The sequence below is a fragment of the Ochotona princeps genome, chromosome 22 (assembly GCF_030435755.1).
Source record: "Ochotona princeps isolate mOchPri1 chromosome 22, mOchPri1.hap1, whole genome shotgun sequence".
Taxonomy (NCBI): Eukaryota; Metazoa; Chordata; class Mammalia; order Lagomorpha; family Ochotonidae; genus Ochotona; species Ochotona princeps.
This window is the reverse complement of record NC_080853.1, coordinates 18,880,813-18,901,917: the sequence shown is the minus strand read 5'-3', so window position 1 is coordinate 18,901,917 and position 21,105 is coordinate 18,880,813. Positions and strand designations below refer to the sequence as shown.

The window sequence follows — 21,105 nt, the reverse complement described above, 5'->3', positions numbered from 1 at the left end:
ACACAGTCATGTCCTTGTTTCACACAGCATGGAGCAAACTGGAGAGGTGTGATCACTCCCTGCCCAGTGGACTTCATGTATATGTATTAAGCGGGATGTAAATTAGAAAACCAGAGACATGCAAAATGGGTTCCGAGGGCTCAGAGCCCAGAGCCTTAACAGCACAGCGAGGAATGCCGGACCTGGAGTGTTGGGATTGTTTGGGTGCAGTCATCGGAACAGACCTCTCTGGAGGGGGATCATTTTGGAGAGAACCCCCTGGTGAAATCTGGATGAGGAATGTCCAGGTGGGGGCACAGCGAGGCCAAGGCTGCATAGCCAGGATAATTTGGGGTTTGAGGAGGGAGGCTGGAGTGAGGGAGAGGCTGGGAGAGACCCACAGAGGCATTCAGGCCATGTGGTCCATGTCTGTCATTTAGTCATCCAGCATCCACTCAGAGCCTTTCAGAGGTCTGAATAGAGACAGCAGGTAGTAGGGCGAAGAGATAACCCCCCAGCAACTGGAAACACAAGGCAGTATTTTCCCATGCTGCCAGGGCTCCAGTCCTGCTCCCAGACAAGGCTACCTTCTCATCCTCCGCCGGCAAGGCGAACCCAGGCGACCAGGGACCTGACCAAGACCTCGGTTCTCTCTGCTCCTCAAGATGGCTGCCACAGGCCGAGCGGGGTGAGAGGTCGGGAGGGAGGACAATCCCAGGGTCCACAGCGGGGTAACCAGCTGAGGCACTCAGTCACAGCGGGCACTGCAGCTGGACGTGGGATCCAACCCCATGGGGTTGCTGTGTGACCCCGGGTTGGGGGGGCCCTTAACTGTCTGGTCCCCCACATCCAGACCAGGGTGTGTGTCCATGATGGCGGTGGGGTCGCGGGAAAGGTCTCCAAAGGAAACATTAGGGATGCATGAAGACCCCAGACCCCCTAGCCGCCGCCCCCTTGGGCTTGTTCTCCCCCGGTGTCACTTCATGGGCTGAGGGGGTGCACGTTTAGCGTGGGGGGAGGCGAAAGCAGTGCCCGAGGAGGAGGGGCAGAGGGGAGGCTCCCCCAGCGATTTCAAATTTCCCTCCTCCCCTGCGCCTGCTCCCCCCCAGCGCCGGGCCGGGCTCTGAGTGGCTGTGGCGGGGGCGCCCCCGGGCGAGGGCGGGGCGACGGCCAGGCCGGGGTTACAAGGCGAGGCGGCGCCGCCCCCTCGCACCCACAGCCGCTGCCCCCGCCGGCCCTAGCCGCTCCTTCCAGGCCGCCCCTGCGCGCACGCGTGGACGCGCCGAGCGCCCCCCGACGGACGCACGGACGGCACTGGGGGGGACCCCGGGCAGGCAGGCGGGCCAGCGGCCAGTCCCGGCAGTGCGGGGGTTAAGCCGTCCAAGTAAACTTAGCCCGGCGATCGGCGCCGGAGATTCGCGAGCCCAGCGCTGTGCGCGGGCCGCCAGCCGGCCTCCCGCCCGCCGGCCACGACCCGCGGCACCCCCCACGGAGCTGCGCCCCAGCCCGCCGTCCCGCAGGTGAGCGCCCCCGCGCCCCCGAGGTGGGTGGGGTGGGGAACGTGGGTCTCGCACAGCTTCTGTGGCGGGGAGACTCCCCCTCCGCATTCGGCTGGCTGGTTGGTTGGCTGGCTGGGTGGGTGGACGGGGTCACCAAGGGACAGTCTTGCTCCTTGCTGGGGGTGTCCGGAGGAGCGCGGCAAGAGGTAGGGAAGGCGTGCGTAGGGCGGGAACTGCATCCTGCGCAGCGGACGCACAGAAAGATCTCACCAAGTTACTCCTGCAGGTGAGGCGCAGGGGACCCCCGAAGTGTTGCGTGGAGGGCGTGGTGTCTCCCCAAGACAGACGAGGGCAGTAGTGGTTTCTGCTTACCTGAGCAGATCCAGGGAAGCTGCCGGCGAGGAAGTTGGACACGGGAGTTGTGCCGTGGAGGTGGGCTTCTGTCTGTTCTGTGCTCTCTGCACATGGGACCGTTCTCTACCCGAGGGGCGGGAAAGAGGCGGAGGGTGCCGGTGAGGGGAGCAGGTGGGCTGGGGCGTCCCGCATGGAGCCCTGGTGGGGTCACTCCTACCAAAAGCCATTGGGACGACTCGTAGCAGCGCTTTAGGACGCCCAGGGCAGAGCCTGCACACTCCCTATGTGCACCTGGCCCGGGACCAGCCAGCTGCAGGGGCGGTCCCTCCTGCCACGCTGCGGTGCCTGCCCTGGGGTCTTACTTTGCATGATCAGCCCCTTTCCGGGGTGAGGCCGGGCACACTTCCCAAACGGAGCCCCTAAAACCTTTAATAACGCCTCTTAGAAAGCCAGCTTTAATGTGATGGTTTTAGGGCCCGGTGGCTGCATCCCACTTAAAAAGGAGAAAGTGGAAGGGAAGAGATGGAGCGCGCTGATTACAAAGTTTAGGCGCTTGGAGTGCTAACCTTAGGCTGCAGTTGTGCCCAGCCCACGCCTGTCGGCCCGCTCCTCCTCTCCCCCTCCCCCGAAGTCGGTCCTCCAGGAAACTTTTCGAACTTTATGAATCAAAGAGGGTTGTGACTACCGCGAGCTTGAACCACCTGCCGTGGCTTGGATGTTAAAGGTCTTGGTGGCCTGGGGACAGTTTTTTTTTGGGGGGGGGGGTGAAAGACCGCTTCTTTCTCGGGGCTTATTCTAGGGGGCCCAGGAACCTGACCTCTTGCACTCCGCCACCTGGCCTGCTGTGTGGCTTCTGGTTCTCCGCCTCTTGGAAAGCCAGTCTGCTGGTTTCCTGACTCCGGTGAAGAGGCCAGTACCTTTTTGTATGCGTGTTTGCTGTGCTGGCTTTCTTAGCTGAACAAGCTGCTTTCCTTACACACCTGCTAAGTTTTCTGTGCGTATTTGAATTCCCACAGGACACTCAAAAGTGCCCACAGGCTCTGTGACTACGTCTTTGAGGTAGGGGGTTGTTATCGGAATTTCAGGTGGTGTAAGTGTGAGGGCCGCTCTAGGTGGCAGCGTTGCATGGTGCTGTGGTGCCTGTCCTGTTGCGGTGGCTAGTGGCTGGCATATTGTGAGCGCGTGCTTGCTCTAAGGTCAGCACTAAGCTACAACCCCTCTCATTCCCTGGGGATGGAGTTGCAGGGAGGCATCCTAGCCAGCATCTCCTTTTCCTGTCTTCACTGCAGAAGGCCGTGGTTCCTTTCTCAGCTAGGAAAGTTTTTCCAAATCATTGTCCATGATTTGGGAGTTGGCAGGAAGGACTGCCTTTGTTCCATGTTGAAAAGAGGCATTTTTTAAATGGGTTGGGGCCATTTTTAGCCCCGCCCCCCTTGCTTGGGGCCATCTGGGAAGGTGTGGCTTAGTGAGCTTGCACCTTTTCTCACTGGGCCTGCAGAGGCTTGAGACAAAGGGGCTAGGGTTGACACTGCCTACATCTCAAAGCCTTAGTCATCCTCTACTCCTGCAGAGGGCGCGGGGAGGGGGCTCTGAGCTGCAGGGGGTGAGGAGGTAAGGGGAAGCTGCTTCCGTCTTTCCTTCCTGCCACCATGTGGGGCCTGTGACCCAGAGCCGCCTGTCACCCCTTATTACTGCAGCACTGGTGCAGAGGGGATGCGGGTAAGCTCTGTTGGAAACACCTTAGGATTGTCAGCCGCAGAGCAGGCCTCACGGCACCTCCAGACTCCCCAACCTTTTCTAGGTTCCTCTGGGATTGAATTCCTCCAAGAGGAATAGCGAACTTTCTGGGCCTTGCTTTCTGGGTATTCTAATCCACTCACTGCTCGCTGCTCAGGTGCAAGGCCACAGCCCAGGTGCTTTTTCTTTTTTTTTTTAAAGTTTTTATTTATTTTTGGGCCCGGCGGCGTGGTCTAGCGGCTAAAGTCCTCGCCTTGAAAGCCCCGGGATCCCATATGGGCACCGGTTCTAATCCCGGCAGCTCCACTTCCCATCCAGCTCCCTGCTTGTGGCCTGGGAAAGCAGTTGAGGACGGCCCAATGCTTTGGGACACTGCACCCGCGTGGGAGACCCGGAAGAGGTTCCAGGTTCCTGGCATCGGATCGGCGCGCATCGGCCCGTTGCGGCTCACTTGGGGAGTGAATCATCGGACGGAAGATCTTCCTCTCTGTCTCTCCTCCTCTGTGTATATCTGGCTGTAATAAAATGAATAAATCTTTAAAAAAAAAAAAGTTTTTATTTATTTTTTATTACAAAGTCAGATATACAGAGAGAGGAGGAGAGACAGAGAGGAAGATCTTCCTTCCGATGATTCACTCCCCAAGTGAGCCGCAACGGGCCGGTGCGCGCCGATCCGATGCCAGGAACTAGGAACCTCTTCCGGGTCTCTCATGCGGGTGCAGGGTCCCAATGCATTGGGCCGTCCTCATTGGGCTGCCCTCGACTGCTTTCCCAGGCCACAAGCAGGGAGCTGGATGGGAAGTGGAGCTGCGGGATTAGAACCGGAGCCCATATGGGATCCCCGGGGCATTCAAGGGCACTAGGCCACGCCGCCGGGCCCCCCAGGTGCTTTTTCAAAAAATTTATATCGAAGGTAGACATTGACTCCCACTGGTTTACTTCCCCAAATGGCTGCAACAGCTGCAGCGGGCAGAAGCCAGAAGCTTGGAACTTTATCCTGGTGACCAAGTACAGGGGGGTGCCTGCCTTCCCAGGTGCATCAGAAGGAATTGGAAATCGGGCAGGCAGGATTTGAACTGGTGCCACATGAGACAAGCAGCTGCAAAAGTGGTTTAATCAATCATATGTATTACACAATGTTGTCAAGCTGATTTCCAGTTACTTTTAAATTTGTCTTTATTTTTATTGGAAAGACAGATATACAGAGAGGACGAAAGAAAGATCTTCCGGCCAATGATTTACTCCCCAAATGGCCACAATGGCCAGAGCTGAGCAGATCCTAAACCAGGGGCCAGGAGCTTTTTTCAGCACGTGGATGCGGGGTCCCAAGACTGAGTTGTCCTCAACTTTTTTCCCAGGCCACAAGCAGAGAGTTGATGGGAAGCTGGGCCTCCTGGACACAAACTAGCACCAACATGGGATCACAGCATGTGCAAAATGAGGACTGTAGTTGCTAGGCTGTTGTGCTGGGCCCTCTAAATTTTTAAATTTTTGTAATATTGCTTACACAGTTGAGGCTTGTATGTTCCTGTAGGCTTCTGATTAGATAGAGGAGAGGTTCATGTATAGAGTAAGGTGAGTGGGACAAATATGTTTTTCCTCTTTTGTGTAGGGATAAGGGGGAAGGGGCAGTTCCCTTCTGTCAAACTGCATCTGCACCAGGGGATTGGAGACATTTGATACCTTAGAGACCCCATTGTGGGAAAGTGTTCCAATGGTATAACTTCAGGGGTTTTGATAGTTCTGAGAAATTATTGGGTTTTGTTGCTTCAGGAGTGAGAAAAAAATCTTTCCAGGGTCTAATGGATGACCAAGTCCACCTTTGTGTGTCTGACTTCCAGTTTCATGATAGACACGGACACATGTGGAATTCATCCACTCCTTTTAAAGAGGATTGGCAGGTGGCTTGTCTTCCCTTCTCTTGGAGCTGATGTTCTAGATGCTGGAGCCGAGTGCTGAGAGATACAGAGTTACCCACCTTGGGGAGGAGCACTTTTCGCATCACTCATCTCTGTTAACCATTGCAGGACAGGGTGTGTCCTGTGCACATGTTCAGGTAGGTCTATCTGGCAGGAGGTGTGGGACCATACATGAGACGGCAGTGGTAGCTTAAGTTTCAATCTGTGAAGTGGGCACAAGTGGCAGCGAAGTGGTGGCTAAGAGGATTAAATGGATTCCAAAGCCTTTACAGACTAGCATTGCTCATTCTCAGAACTGGTAAGAGCCATCAGTGTTGCAAAAGGAAAAGTATGTTAGGTTACAGGACAGCCTAAGTGGCCCCAGTGTGGATTGAGAACTAGGTTGAGATTTCTACTCATTCTACTTAGTCCTGAGCCTCTGTTGACTCATGTGGCCAATCCCGGAGGATATTGGGTTTATATCGGGCTGAGATTTTAAAGGCAGATCAGAAGGATTGAATAAGTGTGGGAGTTTTCAGTAGGAAACATAGATACTGGCCAAGGGCGATTCCTTCTGGGCGAAATGGGATCCTGTTAGAGAAAGAGAGGGTTTTACGTGGGGAGGTGACTAGAGTCCTTGTGCTTTCCTTACAAATGGGATTTAGGGCTTCAGACTTGCCGAGAGGTTAAGGAGAAACTGGCACCTGTAACCTGATCCTCTTGTTTTTGGCCGTAATGGGATTTGTCCACTTCTTCCAGAAATGGAGAAAAATGTATAGGAGCAGGATGGCACCTCTTTCTATATCGGGGGACAGGGACACTGGATGAAGCCCTCCTTGGCATGAGTGCTAACCTTGGGAGCTGGCTCCCCTGCAGGAGAGAAAGGTCTCGGAGCAGGGGCACTAGAACAGTGGTCATCTCCATCAGGAGATGGCCATCACATGATTCATTCCCCAAGTGACCAAGAGACAGCTCGACCAGGCTGAAGACAGGAGCTCCATCCTGGTCATAGGCTTGTATGAGTGGATCAAAGCACTGAGCAATCTGCAGTTACTTATCGGACACATTAGCAGAGAGCCGAGTTCCCAGGACAAAGAAGCTAGGCACCCTGACAGCAGGTAGCCCTAGAGGACAGTGTACCACAGTTCTTCTCGTCTTTCTCCCTGCCACTCCTCCATCATTCTCCCTTGGACTCTAGTTTTGCCACTGAAGGGGCAGAGTTTTACAGGTATTCCAAAGGCTGGAAGAGCCATAACCCTTGTAGGGTTGTGAGCAGGGAGTTGGAGATGTATGCAGCACCTGCAAGCTGAGGTGATGGGAAGGGGCGCTTAACCAAGGAATGTTTTTCTGGGAGAGAGGTTGGTGGAGGGTGAGGGGTTGTCTTGGCATCATTTTTTGTTGTTGTTGTTATTTTCTGCCTTTGCTGTTTTTGTAACTGATTAGGCAGATATTTTTCTATCCAGCCTGATAAGCTCCCCAGTTTTGGTATATTTTCCCCCAAGCTCTTGAGCTATTCTCCATTGCTTTCTCAGGCCAGTTGTCAAGCAACTGGATCATAATTGGAGTAGCCATGACTCAAGCTGGTGCCCATGTGCACCACTGGTGACAGGCGGAGAAAGTGGTCCAGAAGTATAGCATTTACATCCTATGTGTGGAGCCAGGCTTCTCCCTAACCCTGTGGAGTGCAGCAGCGTTTGCTTCCTGTTGCAAATGCAGGCTCGGACCAGGACCAGAGATGAGGCAGAAACTATAGATCTCCAAACTATCCCTCCAAACCCCACTGCAATTAGAACAGGTGATTGGTTACTGCACAGGGATATCACCCTGAGGGAAACTGCTGCCCCATACCCTGGCAGTGCTCACATGCCAGGGGCAGGGGGAGAAGTGAAATATGAGCCCAGAACTTTGCCTGCACAGTCAGGTGCTAATGCAGGGGCATTTGTGAGTTATCTTCCCCTATAAGGGTTGTGCTGCACCAGGATGGAAAAAATTCTGAACACAGGGATGTGGGCAAAAAAGATGCCTCTGTTATAAGAGCAGTGCAGGTTTTAATCCTGACTCTGCTGGAGAACTGGCTTGAACCTGTCCTGCTCCCTGAGCGCCTGGCATGGAGCTTCAGCCCAGCAGACACGTGTGATGAATGGAAGAGAGGCTGGGAGTGGGCAAGCAGTGAGGAGAGACAGGTACAGGCCTCCTGGGTCAGGAAGGAGGTTGCGAGGAAGCCTCGGACTAGTTCCCGTCACCCTGTAGAATTGTACCACCCTGCAGGCATGTATGTGAACCCTGGGAGCTTAAGTGGCAACAGGGCAAGGTAGCTGGACTCTGCAGAACAGCTCTTGGAGAAGAGACCCCAGGCTCCTACCCAGACTTCATCATGTCCTTAGGTAGTTTGCAAATGTTCCCTGGAACTCCAGAGTCCCAGGAAGTGTTGAGGACCTCTGTTGACAGTGTAAATTGCTAGTGAACATTAGCAAGACCTCAAGCTGACTTGCTGGCAGTGTCGAGTACTGTAAATGCTTTCAGAGACTTGTACATTTCCCTCTGGGACTGCTTCTACCTCCCTACCTCTCCTGGAACTGGCATGATGCAATCGTGTTTGGTTGTCACACTCTTTGTCAGCCAGCTTCTCTACTGTGGAGGTGTGGCGATCTGAATCCCATTTAGGTAACTGGGTTAGTTTTAATTTTTCTTAAGTTTGTTTAAAGAACGATTTGAGAGGCAGAGTGACTGGGAGAAGACTTGTTCATCCCTATTCACGCCACACTGCAACAACCAGGTCTGGGCTATGCTGGAGGAAGCCAGGAGCCAGGAACTGTGTGGATCTCGCACAGCGGTGGCAGGGGCCCAAGCATTATTAGCAGGAAGTTGGGTCAGGAGTCAGTGGTGGGGATTTGAACAGATGCTATATAGAAACGTAATGTCAGGGTAGGGCTTAATCCCCAGGTCTACAATGCTGGCCCCTTGGCAGGTTTTTTTTTTTAATTTGTTTATTGGAATGTCAGATATACAGATGGGAGGAGAGACAAGGAAGAACTTCTGTCCGCTCCCCATGTGGCTGCAGTGGCCAGAGCTGAGGCCAGGAGATGAGCTGATCTGAAGGCAAGTGCTTCTGGGTTTCCCACATGGATGTAGGGTCCCAAGACTTTGGGCCGTCCCCTGCTGCTTTCCCAGGCCATAAGCAGTGAGCTAAATGGGGAGTGGAGCCAGGTGCCCATGTGGGATCCTGGTTTCCTGCAAGGTGAAGATTTTGGCCACTAGGCTACTGTGCGCTGGGCCCCATCGCCAACTTTTAAGAAGTGCTTGCTTCATGGGCCTCATGTTGAGCCACTTGTAGTGTGTTGCGCAGTTCCCACATCAAGGCTTCAAGTTAAGCCATTGTCTTTATATGCAACTGCTTCTTTTCTCATTGTGGTAGAAGAAACTCAGAGCCATTCTTGCCATATTTTAAAACAACTAGGAAAGTCCTGCTTGCAGGACTATGCTCCCTGGAAATTCAGAGGCTGGCGTTAGAAATAACACTAAGAGATCCTTTAAAACCTTTAAAAGGAAAGTGCAGCAGGGCTCATTCAGATTGGCAGACTGGCCCTACTTAGCAGGTGTGGGCACTTGAACTCTGGTGTAAGTAGTGGCAAGGGATAGACACCAGGGAGTGAGCCGGTCACCTGTGGAGGGGAGCACACTTGGAAAAATACAGGACCTCCTAACTTAAACCATAGACATGATTAAGTAGACTCAAGGCCAATGCCCCAACTCAAAGAAGCTAAGTGTGATTGTTAGGTAAACATGTCCTGAACCTGCCCTTAAAGGTTGTCACTGCACTTGTAGTCTGGAGTTTCTAGCACTCCTAAAGACATGCCACAGGATCATGCAGATTTTCCACTTTGCCTTCATAGGGCCTCCTCTTAGAGGGACTGTGGGTGATGGAGCATTTGCTTGCAGCTTTAGCCGAGGCTAGCAGGGCTGCGGGTTGGGATGGGTGCCCTTGGCTGGACAGACACAGGATAAGTAGCAGGAAGGCAGAGGAGCATGCTCCCAGAGCCTTGTTCTCACAGCCTTCGTACTTCCATGCATTGCGACGTCAGACATGCTTAGCTGTAACCAGGGAAGGCAGTCACTGAGCCTGAAGAGGCTGCCTCCCTGTTTATTGGAGGTCCGCTCACTGTGGCCTCGCTGGGGGGGAGGGAGGACGTTCCTGACCCTGCTCTGTAGGAGTGGGCATGTATCCCCAGAGTACTGCTTTACCAGACGTTGGGGTGTGGTGAAGAGGCTGGTAGCAAACGTATCCTTCTAAAAATATGAAGTTGCCACATCAATTCAGTCCTGTAGGCTCCTAGATTTTCTTTTAAAGATTTATTTTATTGCAAAGTCAGATATACAGAGAGGAGGAGAAAGGAAGATCTTCCATCCTCTGATTCATTCCCCGAGTGTCCACAATGGCTGGACCCGAGCTGATCCGAAGCCAGGAGTTTCCATGTGGGTGCAGGGCTGCTGGGATTAGAATCATGGGTGCCCATATGGGATCCTGGAAATGCAAGGAGAGTACTTTAGCCACTAGGCTACCTTGCTGGGGCCAGGCTTCTAAATGTTATCAGATTAGATTAGATCCATTCAGTCCTCTGTAGGCTCCTGTGAAATGAGGCCGCTTGCAAAAAAAGATGGAAAAATGGAATGGGAAGATTTTGAAATCCTTGTGTAGTTTATTCATAAAGAGCAGTATAATGCTATTTTTTGACACTGGTGCATAGTTTCTTTTGGGCAATTTTAGGTATTGTTATGAACAGCACTGCAAGGCATCATTTCATTGGCCACACTGTATAGTCCTCCCCTTGGCAAATTCTTTGGATAATTCTTCTGACTATCCCCAGGCCTGACTTTTAAGATACAGCCACAGTGCTGTGTGTAGTTGTATCTGAAGATACTGGGCAGATTCCCCAAATGCATTCTGAGTCATGGATGACTGGAAGGCAAGGCAAGGGAGGGTGGCCAGATGAAGCTCATGACTTCCAGGGTCAGGAAGTGGGTGCCCCTGCTTCTGGAGTCCTCAGCCTGCTTATGAGGTGTGGCCCCTGAGAGACAGAGTAAGCTCTTCCTGCTTTGCTGTTGGATTCTTTCTGGAATTCACTGGTGGCTTCTTATTGGGCAGAGTCACTGACCTGGGACTGAGCATAGCTGCTGGGCTGGTAATGGGCTGTTTCTTTTTGGCCTTGCCTCTGCAGGGGTTGAATCCTGGAAGGTCAAGACCTTGCCTGGGTGAGGCCCCTTTCTTTAGCCAGGAAACCAGGGCCTGGAAGAGCAACTTCCACTGAGTGTTCTCAGAAACCTGTGAGGGGTGCCAGTGCGGGGCATTGGGGCTCATCCTGGGGACACCTCGGGGGTTTGTTCCATGGGAGGTGGGGATAGCTATCCTTCATCCTCCAGGCTGGACAGCAGAAATGTCCACAGTGCCTCCTACCCACTTCCCCCCCAAACCATGGACAACCCCCCACTTTGTGGTTTAATTCAGTGAACACTTAGAAGAAGGTGTTAGGAAAAAGCTGCTGCTAACACTGGCCTGGAGGAAGTGAATGACATCAGCTTTCAGGTTTATTGCGGGGACAGGGTGGTGGTGGGGTAGTTGCAGGCCTCTTGTTGAGGCTAATAGTGAGTATCACCCCCTCCCCAGGTCTGCCACATTGCATTTGAGCATGTCTGACCTGTTCCCAATGCTGCTGCCCACCTCTGGTTCACCAGCTAGACCCCAGTGTCAGGGAAAGGGCCACAGTTCATGCATTCAGCAGGTTAGACGGCCATTTTCTGTGGAGGAAACTGCCCAGCCCCTCGGGCGACTGGTGCTGCTGTGTTCATTAACATTTACAGCTCTCATCTGCCTTGTCTTTGGCACCCTCGTTCAGGCACGTGCCCTGGGCTGCCTGGGCATGAGACCCAGCACTGCCACTTTGCTGGTTGACTTAATTAGCACATTTGAGCTAATGGGAAACATTGATAACAGGGCCTGCCTCAAGGGTGGGATGGGTGGGGCAAGAGATCTGTGCTGTGGTATGCCTGCAAGATGGACCTCAGTGATAAACCACTCGCCTCCACATACAGGGTTGTGCAGCACAGGAAAGGAGTTTACCTCTCTTGAGGGGGAACATGGTCACACTGAACAGTACCATTAGAATGGACTGTGCCGGCTGAGCCACAGTGGCTAGGAAATATGAGATTCAAGTGCAGGCTAAAAGATGGGATTTTTTTTAACCATCACACACCAGTGCCTGAATCATTGCTACCTTCCTGTGTCCAAGAACATAAAGAACGAGGGACTTCCTGCTGATTAGCTTCTCTCTGGCTTCATTTCTCTCTTCAGCAAGATGGAGGTTGAAAGCCTGTAAGGTTGGAGCTTGAGGAGGCCACCTCAGCTCTGATGAGACATGGAGCAGTGTCCAGCTCCTGGGAATCAACCCAAGGAGCTTTATGGGGAGAGGGTGGTCGCCTCCCTCTGGGGAGATGGGGAGCCAGAAGAAGCTGCACAGGTGGCCTTGGAGGGGGTGGGATTTGGAGTCTGAGAAATGGGAAGGCTAGTGGTGGGAAATAGGGTGAGAGTCTGAAGTGGGGACGTGGGGTGCTGCAGACAGCTGCTGTAGAGGTAGCCAGGATGCAGCCTGGGTGATCAGATTGAATTGCACAACAGGAAGTGCTCCAGTCGGACCTGCCCAGCAGCACAGTAGGCAACCCCAGGAGCTGGTGCCTCCTCTGTCCAGAGTTAATGAGGCTGGCTCTGGGGGGGCATGAGTGAGGTTTTTCTGTAACTCTAGGAAGGTGCCCTGCCCATAGACTGGCCAGCAGAGGGGTGTGCTTCTGTGCCCTGTGGGATGCCCAGCCACGGTAATGATTATCAGCCCTGGGCTGCAGGGTCCAGCAGTCTTGGCTACATGGACAGAGTCTGGCTTCTGCTTGGTCTAGATTGGAGCTGCTCCCTGGGTGGGAAGATACCACCTGTGGTGGAGGGAGCTCCCTATGTCCCTGTGTGCCTCCTTGGAACTCCCTGAGGTGGCTGGCACTCCTGGAGGCTCACATTTCAGGGCCAGTCTCCAGCTGCCCGAGTTACTCAGTCCATGCATTTGGCCTAAGGCGATGACTTGAAATTAATTATTATTCCAGGCTGTCCCGCAGCAGCTTTCCTGATTGGCTGTGGGTCAGTCTGGCTTGTCCTTCCAGGTCAGTGCTTGGGGGAAAGAGCACATTTGAGCTGGGCCAGTCATGTCTCTGGCCTGTGTATGGTGGCTTGAACGGGAAAGGAAAGCTGGGAGTCCAGGAATTGGGAACCCTGCAGCAGGGACCAGCACAGTGAAGCACGCTGCCTCCAGCTGTATGTGTAGGCCTGCACATGTATGTGCAACCAGGGTACCACTATAATGTACATCTCAGCTGCCCCCACCCCGAGTCAGGACCTTGAAATGTAGCAGTTGTAGTCAGAATCCTGGAGGTGTTAGTGGGCTGGACCTGTGCAAGTGTGCTGTTTACAGGGTGCAGCAGCATTGGCTACCTTGCAGTGGGCAAGCACAGAAGGTGGCCCAGTGTGACCAATGGCAAATGCACGTGGCGGCGCCACAGGCCCTTTGGGCTTTGGTCCATAGCGCCCCCTGGTGGTCAAGGCACCAGTGAGTGCCCCGCCCAGCCGTTCAAGGTGTGGCTTCTAGAAGGTACCCTGGAGGGCTAGCCTGGTCCTCAGACAGTGAATCAGCAGACCCGGCTGGTGAATCAGCAGGTAGGAGGCTCCAGCCCAGTACTGGAAGGAAGCCCTGTCGAGATAGGGTTCCAGGACTGGAAGTTATGTTATAAACAACCTTCCGGCTAAGGCGTGGAGCTGTGGGATACAGGTCCCAGCTGCATGGCTTATCAAGGTGCTAACTATAGCAACTATAGCAACTGGCATTCTTGCCCTGAGGTGGTTGTCTCTGTGAAACCCTGGCCTCACTTTGAGTATATGTGCATTTATTGGACCATGGCGACTAACCTGGCCCATGGGTAGGCCAGTTAACCTGAGAATGAGTATAGTCACTGGAGGTAAAGGCTTTTCATCAGACAGATGCTTAAATGCACAGCCAAGTTGTAGGCCATGCACCAGGCCCATCAATTCCCAGAAGATATGGTCTTGTGCCTTGGGTAATTGGCCTGGTGATATTGGGGTGGTCATGGGGAGACCAGTCTTCAGAAATGTGTCGGGGACAGACTACAGCCCCTCCTGTTAACTGCTCCCAGCCCTCTGGCCTGTACCTCCTCCAGGCTTCCCTTCATGGGAACTTGGGACTCTGAGGCCCAGCTGGTGAGGGAGGAGGGGAGTGAGTGACAGCCCAGTGGACCAATGGGCCCCTGAGGATGGGGTGGGGCGGGGCCTGTGCTGCCATGGAGAGGAAAGAAGCTGTTCTGTGGGGGAGGAGGGGGCGGGTGGGAAGAGGACCTGGAGATTGAGGGGAAGGGAGAGAGCAAACAAAGGGGTCAGCAGGGAAAAATAATGCACGGGCTTCCTGAGGCCCTGCGGAGACTGGCCAGGGAGAGGCGACCAAGCACAGGAGGGACCCCGGCCGGGACCAGCAGCGGACAGGCCAGGGCAGCCAGGTCCTAAATGGCATTGTTTGAAGGGGCCGGCTAATTTCACAGAGCAGCCTGGGCCTCAGACCCAAGCCCAGCTGTCCCTGTGTCCTGGGTGCATTGGCCACATGGAACCCAGCCCTGAGCCTCCGAGTTTGGTGAGAGGGCAGATAAGGTGGGGTGCAGGGGCAGGAGAGAGGGGCTCCCCGTGGCTGTCTGGGGTGACTGTAAGACAGTGGTAGGAAGTTTAGGGCAGGGAGGGAGGGAAAAATGCTACCAACCCCTACTCCTGGTCCATTCCACCCTACCCATCCTGGCCTGTTCTCACAGGAAACAATGAAGGGAGACACCAGACACCTCAATGGAGAGGAAGACGCCAGCGGGAGGGAAGACTCTGCCATCGTCAACGGGGCCTGCAGCGACCAGTCCTCGGACTCCAAGGACGCCCCCTCACCCCCCATCTTGGAGGCTATCCGCACCCCGGAGATCAGAGGTGGCTGGGCCCTTGGGGTGGGGGGATCTGACAGGCTCAAGGCAGGTTTGGGGGAGTTGCTGGCAAGCCGTTCACACCTACCACACGCGAGGTGGCCAGAGGCCACTCCCATCCTGGTCCCCCACCCCTACAGCCCTGACCTCTTGGGCTTATACCAGATGGGACGCACACCCAGGCTGACAGATACATGGGTCATAGTATAGCGCCTCAGCCAGGGAGCCTGGGTGGCTTCAGGTGGTTGGACCTCTGAACCAGAGAGCCGAGTCAGAGGTATGAGATGAGGGGTGGGTGAAAGAAAGGCTCTCCACTGAGCGCATCACCATGTGCCTGCTGGTATTGTCCCGCTCCGGGGAACCTGCTACAGGGGCGGAAGCACACTCTTTCATGCATTGTGAACCACAATAGCCACTTGGCACACGTGAGTGCTTGAACCGCGGTCCACGGGTCAGGCATTGCATTGGGTATAGCACCCGGGGTAAGCGCCTCTGCATTGTGTTTGGAACCTTGGGTGTGTTTCCTTCCTGTAGGAGCAACTGGTGAGGGGTGCTAGCGAGGAACATGGGATGAAAGTGGTGTAGGGTCAGAGAGGTGTGGGGAAGCCTCGGGCACTTGTGGGAGAGCTCCAACAAGCAGCCATGTAGGCCGGGTCTGTCCCTGCATGCACAGACCCGCAATTCTTCCACAGGCCGCCGATCAAGTTCACGACTGTCCAAGAGGGAAGTGTCCAGCCTGCTGAGTTACACTCAGGTATGGCCCCCATTCCCTGTCAGGATTCCAGGATGAGGCCTGGAGCTTTGCCAAATGGGCAACAACTGTGAGCTGCAAGTGAAAATATTTCAATCATTGCTGTTAGTAATTACCAGATCTTTCTCTTGATGGATGTTTCTTAAATTCCTGTGACGGTATGTTTTTAATCTGGGTAAATCCTTTAAAGTCAGAAAATGAACCTACCTTGGTCATTTATTTTGAGAAAAAGGTGCCTGACTTAGCTTTAAATGAATCTGTGCTTTGATAATCCACAAAGAAATTGATTACTAAAGTGGGATTTATAGGATTTTAAGTATCTTGAATCGCTTTAAAAGATTTGTGTTTTTTCCTTATTGGAAGAAGGAGATGCCGCCTCCGGGCTCTCTCTGCAAGTGCATTCCCCTTCCCACTTGTTTCTCTGCTCACCTGGTCAATTTGAAAATAGAACTTCTCTGCCTGCCAGGGTCCTGGCTTTTTATTTCTAAGTTGAGGAGAGGCCCTGCAGAGATTTTCTGGTAACATAGTTTCTCTTGCGCCTTGGGGCTGGGAGTGAAAAAGACTTAGATTGGAGCCACAGCCCACTCCACCAAGAGAAGACTTCCTGGGCTCCCCATTTGTGGCCTGGGGAGGCAATAGAGGACTTTCCGAAGCTTGGGGCCCTGCATCCACGTGGGAGACCTGCAAGAGGCTCCCGATTTGCCTCCGCTTAATTCTGGCCCTTGCAACCACTTGGGGAGTAAACCTCATTCTCCTTCTCTGTAAACCTGACTTTCCAATAAAATAAATAAAAAGGAGCTTCGACTATTTTATTTTCATTAAATTTTTTTGAAAGAGAAGATCTTCTGTCCTTTGATTCACTCTCTAAATGACTGCAATGGTTGGAGCTGAACCAATCTGAAGCCAGGAGCTAGGGGTCGCCTCCAAATCTCCCATGCGGGTGCAGGGTCCCATGGCTTTGGGCTGTCCTCTATTGCTTTCCCAGGCCACAAACAGGGAACTGAATGGAAAGTGGGAACTGAATGGGGCTGCTGGGACTAGAAATCCGGCAACCAATATTGGATCCCGGTGGGTGAAAGGCAAGGATTTGGCCACTAGTCTACCTTGCCTGGGCCACGACTATTTTAAACATATACTATGTTATTGCCAAATTGGTTTTTTTTTTTTTTTTGGTTCAGTTATTTTTTTTCCAGGAGTTGTTGTCAGGCATTGGGGACAGTGATGGGCAAGAGTCGAGGACAATGGGAGGTTGCAGCTGTGTGCTAGAATAGAGGTTCTGGCATGTTTGGTGCCTGTAGTTGACACACACTGCAGGGTTAACTCCAGCTTTTCCTCTGGGCTAAACATGCATGATTGGATTCTTGCTTTGTGTTACATATATAGCCTTTGCTATCTTGTGCTAGGGGAAAACTACCATTTAAATTTAAAGAACAGATTGAGGAGAGGCTGCAATTTCTTCTCTATGATTTATAATATTTGGAAGGCAGGGTTCGAGGGACATGGATGTTTTTTATCTGTCGATTCAATACCCAAATGACTGAGATCCTCAGTGCTTAATTAGCCAGAATTCAGGAGCTCTGAAAACTGGACTAGGGCCATTGTGGCCTCCTTTCCCAGGCTTGTTAGCAGGAGGCAGGATCAGGAAGGAGCACAACTGTGGCATGTGTAGAGATGCCTGGGTTCAGGCATTGGCATAGCCTCACAAGGCCAGCATGGCGACAACAAACCTGGCTTCCCACATGCTCAGGTTTTGTTTCCATCCCATAGGCATGGGAGTAAGGCATGGGCTTGCAGAGATGGGTCATCATCCAGCTGCTGGGTTCTCCTCTTTGCTTCCCAGACTTTAAGACAAGAAGCATCTTGACAGCAGCTTGCCTGTCTCCCGTGTCGCTAGAGCAGCGCATTGTGAAAAATTTGCCTGTTGATTACTGCCAAAGCAGGTTTTTTCTTTTTTAAAGATTTTTATTGGAAAATCAGATATACAGAGAGAAAGATGTTTCATCCACTGAATCACTCTTCAAGTGGTTGCACTGATAAGAGCTGAGATGTTCCCAAGCCAGGAGCCAGGAATCTCCTCCAGGTCTCCTACACAGGTTCAGGGTCCCAAGACTTTGGGCTGTCCACTGCTTCTTTTCCAGGCCACAAGCAGAGAGCTGGATGGGAAGCTGGGCTTCCGGGATTAGGACTAGCTCCCCCATGTGACCCTGGCACATGCAGGGTGAGGACTTTAGCCACTAGACTACCACACCTGGCCCAGCCAAATCAGTCTTTTTGCATGATGCTGTCCCCTATTGGTGTGGTAATCTGATTCCTTTATTTTCTCACCCTGTCTTACTTATGAACGTATGCTAGCCATAGAAGACACATTGGTGTCTTGGATCAATGACAAGTTGCAGTACAATTCAATTTGTAAGTGTTTTGGTTGTGACTGCGTCACTGCTTTCAAAGTCATCATCTGTTTTCCTTTGCGAAGGACCTGACGGGTGATGGAGATGAAGGCGAAGATGGAGATGGATCCGACACACTTGCAATGCCTAAGCTGTTCCGGGAAACCAGAACTCGCTCTGAAAGCCCAGCAGTAAGTCCCCTGTGCTCGGGGAGCTGGACTGTCACTACCATGCATGGACCCAACCGAGAAATGTGGGAACCTCCTGGGGCAGCGGGAGCCTAGGTGAACATTTGGTAATTGACCAGAAGCTCTGTGGGTTGTCCCTGAAGGAGGCAACACTGCATCTCATTTCGTAAGGCACTTACTTGGGACAGTTTCTGCAGATACCCTTGAGTAGTGATTTCTATGGAAAGATCATCCCCGAGATGCCTGCAACCGCCAACACTGAAACAGGCCAAAGATGCATCCTGTTCTTTTTAAAAAGTTTATTTTTTTAGAGATATACAGATATATAGATAGTCAGATATACAGAGGAGAGACAGAGAGGAAGATCTTCTCTTGCATGATTCACTCCCCAAGTGGCTGCAAAGGCCAGAGCTGCACTGATCTGAAGCCAGGAGCTAGGAGCTTCTTCCCGGTCTCCTATGCAGGTGCAGGATCCGAAGACTTTGGGCCATCCTGGACTGCTTTACCAGGCCACCAGCAGGGAGATGAATGGGAAACGGGGCTGCCAGGATTAGAACCAGCACCCCATAAGGGATCCTGGTGCCTTCAAGATAAGGACTTTAGCCACTTGGCTATTGTGCTGGACTTAATCCTGGTCTTAGAAGAGGGCAAAGCCGAGAGCCCAGAGCTGCATCCTGGTCTTACATGGCTGGCATGGGAACCAATATGTAGACTATGTTCTGTGGCATTTTAAAGACTGTTAGCAGCAGTCTTCAGTTAGCCAGCATTCATGTAAGATGACAGTATCATCACAGGGAACAGCTTAGCCTACGGAATCTTGAGGTTGGTTCATTAATTGAAAGGCAGTCACAGACAGGAATATACCACTTGGAGCACTTTCCAGGCTAAATCTCGGACCAGGAACTCTATGTGGGTCTCCCTTGGGTGGCAGAGTGCTCAATCCCGGGACCTGTCATCCACTGCATACTGGAATGCATTTGTAGGGAGCTGAATGGGAAGCAAAGCCAATGCAGGAACAGAATGCCTGGCTATACAGTTAGAACAGGTGACTTTGTCTGGAGTGATAGTTGGCAGGTAGATCGGATCGGTCACTGCCAATTGCATGCCAGTCCTTTCACAGCTAGACAAAATTATTGCTTGTGGTCACCTGGACTGACACTAGGTACATGATCATTACTGAACCACTACAGGGTGGAAGTCACAAGGACAAGTATTGCCCCCTTTTTACAAAAATTGTTTTTCAAAGTCATTACAGAGGGAGACACATCTCCCATCTGTTGATTTCTTCTTTCAAATGGTTCAAACAACCAGTAGAGAATTGCAAAAAAGCCAGGGCTCCCATGTGAGTGATGTGAGCCCAAGCACTTGCGCGTGTTCAGGTTGCTCAGGCCAATAGCAAGGAACTGGATCAGAAATGAGCAGCTCATGTGCCATAAAATTCAAAATTTCAAAATAAAAATTTAACAACAACAACAACAAAAAAATGAGCAGCTCAGATAGGAACCAGAGCTCATATGGGATTCCTATGTGACAGGCGAGGGCAAAGTACCTTCAGGATACACATTTTTAAATTTCATTTTTATTGGAAAGGCAGAAATATTGAGAGGAGAGACCGATCTGTTCCACAGTGGCCTGAGATGAGTCTGCAGCCAGGAACTTCTTCCCGGACTCTTGCCTGTGTATAGGGTGCCAGAGACTGGAGCTGAAATCGAGTGGGACAGCTGAGATACCAGGGAGGAACCATATGGGATGGGATGGGTGTAACACAGTCCTGAATGTCAAGAGCTTCCTTTGTTCTAATAATAAATTTACTTCCCAAAAAAGCCAATCTAATTTTTGGCCAAAAAAAAAAAAAAGGATCCTTATCCATTTCAGCTGATGGGTGCCATGGTCATGCAGCCTAGTGTGCTTGACAGCCTATACCTTGCAACTTCACCTGTTCACTTCCAGCTGCAAGGAGGCCACCAGGTCTCCTGGGCTACATCCAGGCCGAGTGCTTCTCACCCCAGTCATCTAAGGCCAAGTGCTTATCCTCTCTCGCTTCCAGGTTCGCACCCGAAATAACAACAGTTCTTCCAGCTGGGAGAGGTATAGGCCCTCCCCACGGTCTACCCGTTCCACCCGAGGCCGGCAGGGCCGCAATCACGTAGAAGAATCCCCCGTGGAGTTCCCGGCTACCAGGGTTGGTTGTGCAGTGACCCCCCTCGCTCTGGCCTGGCCACGGGTGGGCGGCCTCCTCACTCGCTCGCTGGGCTGGTGTACAGCCCAGTGCTTTTCTCACCTCCTCCTGCTTGTCAGGACTGTGCTTTCTCTTGGTCTGCTTGGGAAGCTCCTTCCATAGGCATGGTAGATGGATGGTGGCTTCCACTCTCATCCTGGCTGGAGCAGTCTTCACAGCAGCCAGGTTCCTATGCCAGTAGGTTGGCACTGGGTATTGGGGATGCTCCGAAAGCTTGGTGTTGGAGTCTCCTGGTGTGGTCATAACTGCAAGTTTCTCCCTCTGAACCCTGGAACACCATCTTTCATAGCCTCTGTTCTTTGGTTTCCTTCACTCTCTGCTGGCTGGGAACACGGTGGGGGAAAAACAATTGTCCAACTACCCACCTGCTTTGTTTTCAAGGTTGTGAATTGTCATTCTGGTCTGTCCACAGTCTCTGAGACGGAGGGCCACAGCCTCCGGAGGAACTCCATGGCTGTCCCCTGCCAGTCCTTACCTCACCATTGACCTCACGGATGATGATGTGACACCTCAGAGCAGCAGTACTCCATATCCTGGCCTTGTGCCGGACAGCCAACTGGACAGCTTGGAATCCTCCCAGATGGACACAGAGAGGGATGCGGATGGTCCAGAGTATCAGGTGCCCTGAGCAAGGACTTTCGACCAACCTGGCTTTCTACAAGGGGAATGGATCATTTCCAGGGTCTTGGTGACCTACCAGAACTACTGTTCACACAACAGATGATTTGACTTTGCATGTTTTCTGTAGGAAACATGGTTCCTCACACTTACCCTTAGTAGAAGGCAGGCACTTGCATGTGCTCAGATCTGACTTGTGTGCAGTACTGGGATCAGCCTGTTGTCCGGGATAAGGGTTTGTTCCAGGCAGCTTAGTGGGCCATAGCAGCTGGGCTTGGCAGATGTAGTGAAATTCACACAGGCAGGATTACCCAGAGGTGCGGTCCTCAAAAGGACCGCTACCCATATGGGATTCTTTGCTTTTTTTTTTTTAATTGGAAAGATGGATATACAGAGAG

At 52.5% G+C, this 21,105-nt stretch overlaps 1 protein-coding gene across 5 annotated transcripts in view; it reads left to right on the top strand.

Annotated features, from left to right (window-relative positions):
- Nucleotides 1-1,776: 1,776 nt before the first annotated feature.
- Nucleotides 1,777-21,105, top strand: part of DNMT3B (DNA methyltransferase 3 beta) — a 32,946-nt gene continuing 13,617 nt past the window's right edge. For 2 of the 5 annotated variants that reach the window (XM_058679619.1, XM_004585721.2), the window contains exons 1-6: nucleotides 13,950-14,196; nucleotides 14,369-14,531; nucleotides 15,217-15,278; nucleotides 17,749-17,853; nucleotides 19,898-20,032; nucleotides 20,502-20,708. In XM_058679619.1, coding sequence (XP_058535602.1) covers nucleotides 14,167-14,196; nucleotides 14,369-14,531; nucleotides 15,217-15,278; nucleotides 17,749-17,853; nucleotides 19,898-20,032; nucleotides 20,502-20,708 — 702 coding nt within the window. In that variant the 5' untranslated portion in view covers nucleotides 13,950-14,166. Of the gene's footprint in view, nucleotides 1,911-13,948; nucleotides 14,197-14,368; nucleotides 14,532-15,216; nucleotides 15,279-17,748; nucleotides 17,854-19,897; nucleotides 20,033-20,501; nucleotides 20,709-21,105 lie in introns of those variants that run through there. The other 3 variants (XM_058679620.1, XM_058679618.1, XM_058679617.1) reach the window with 2 other exon arrangements.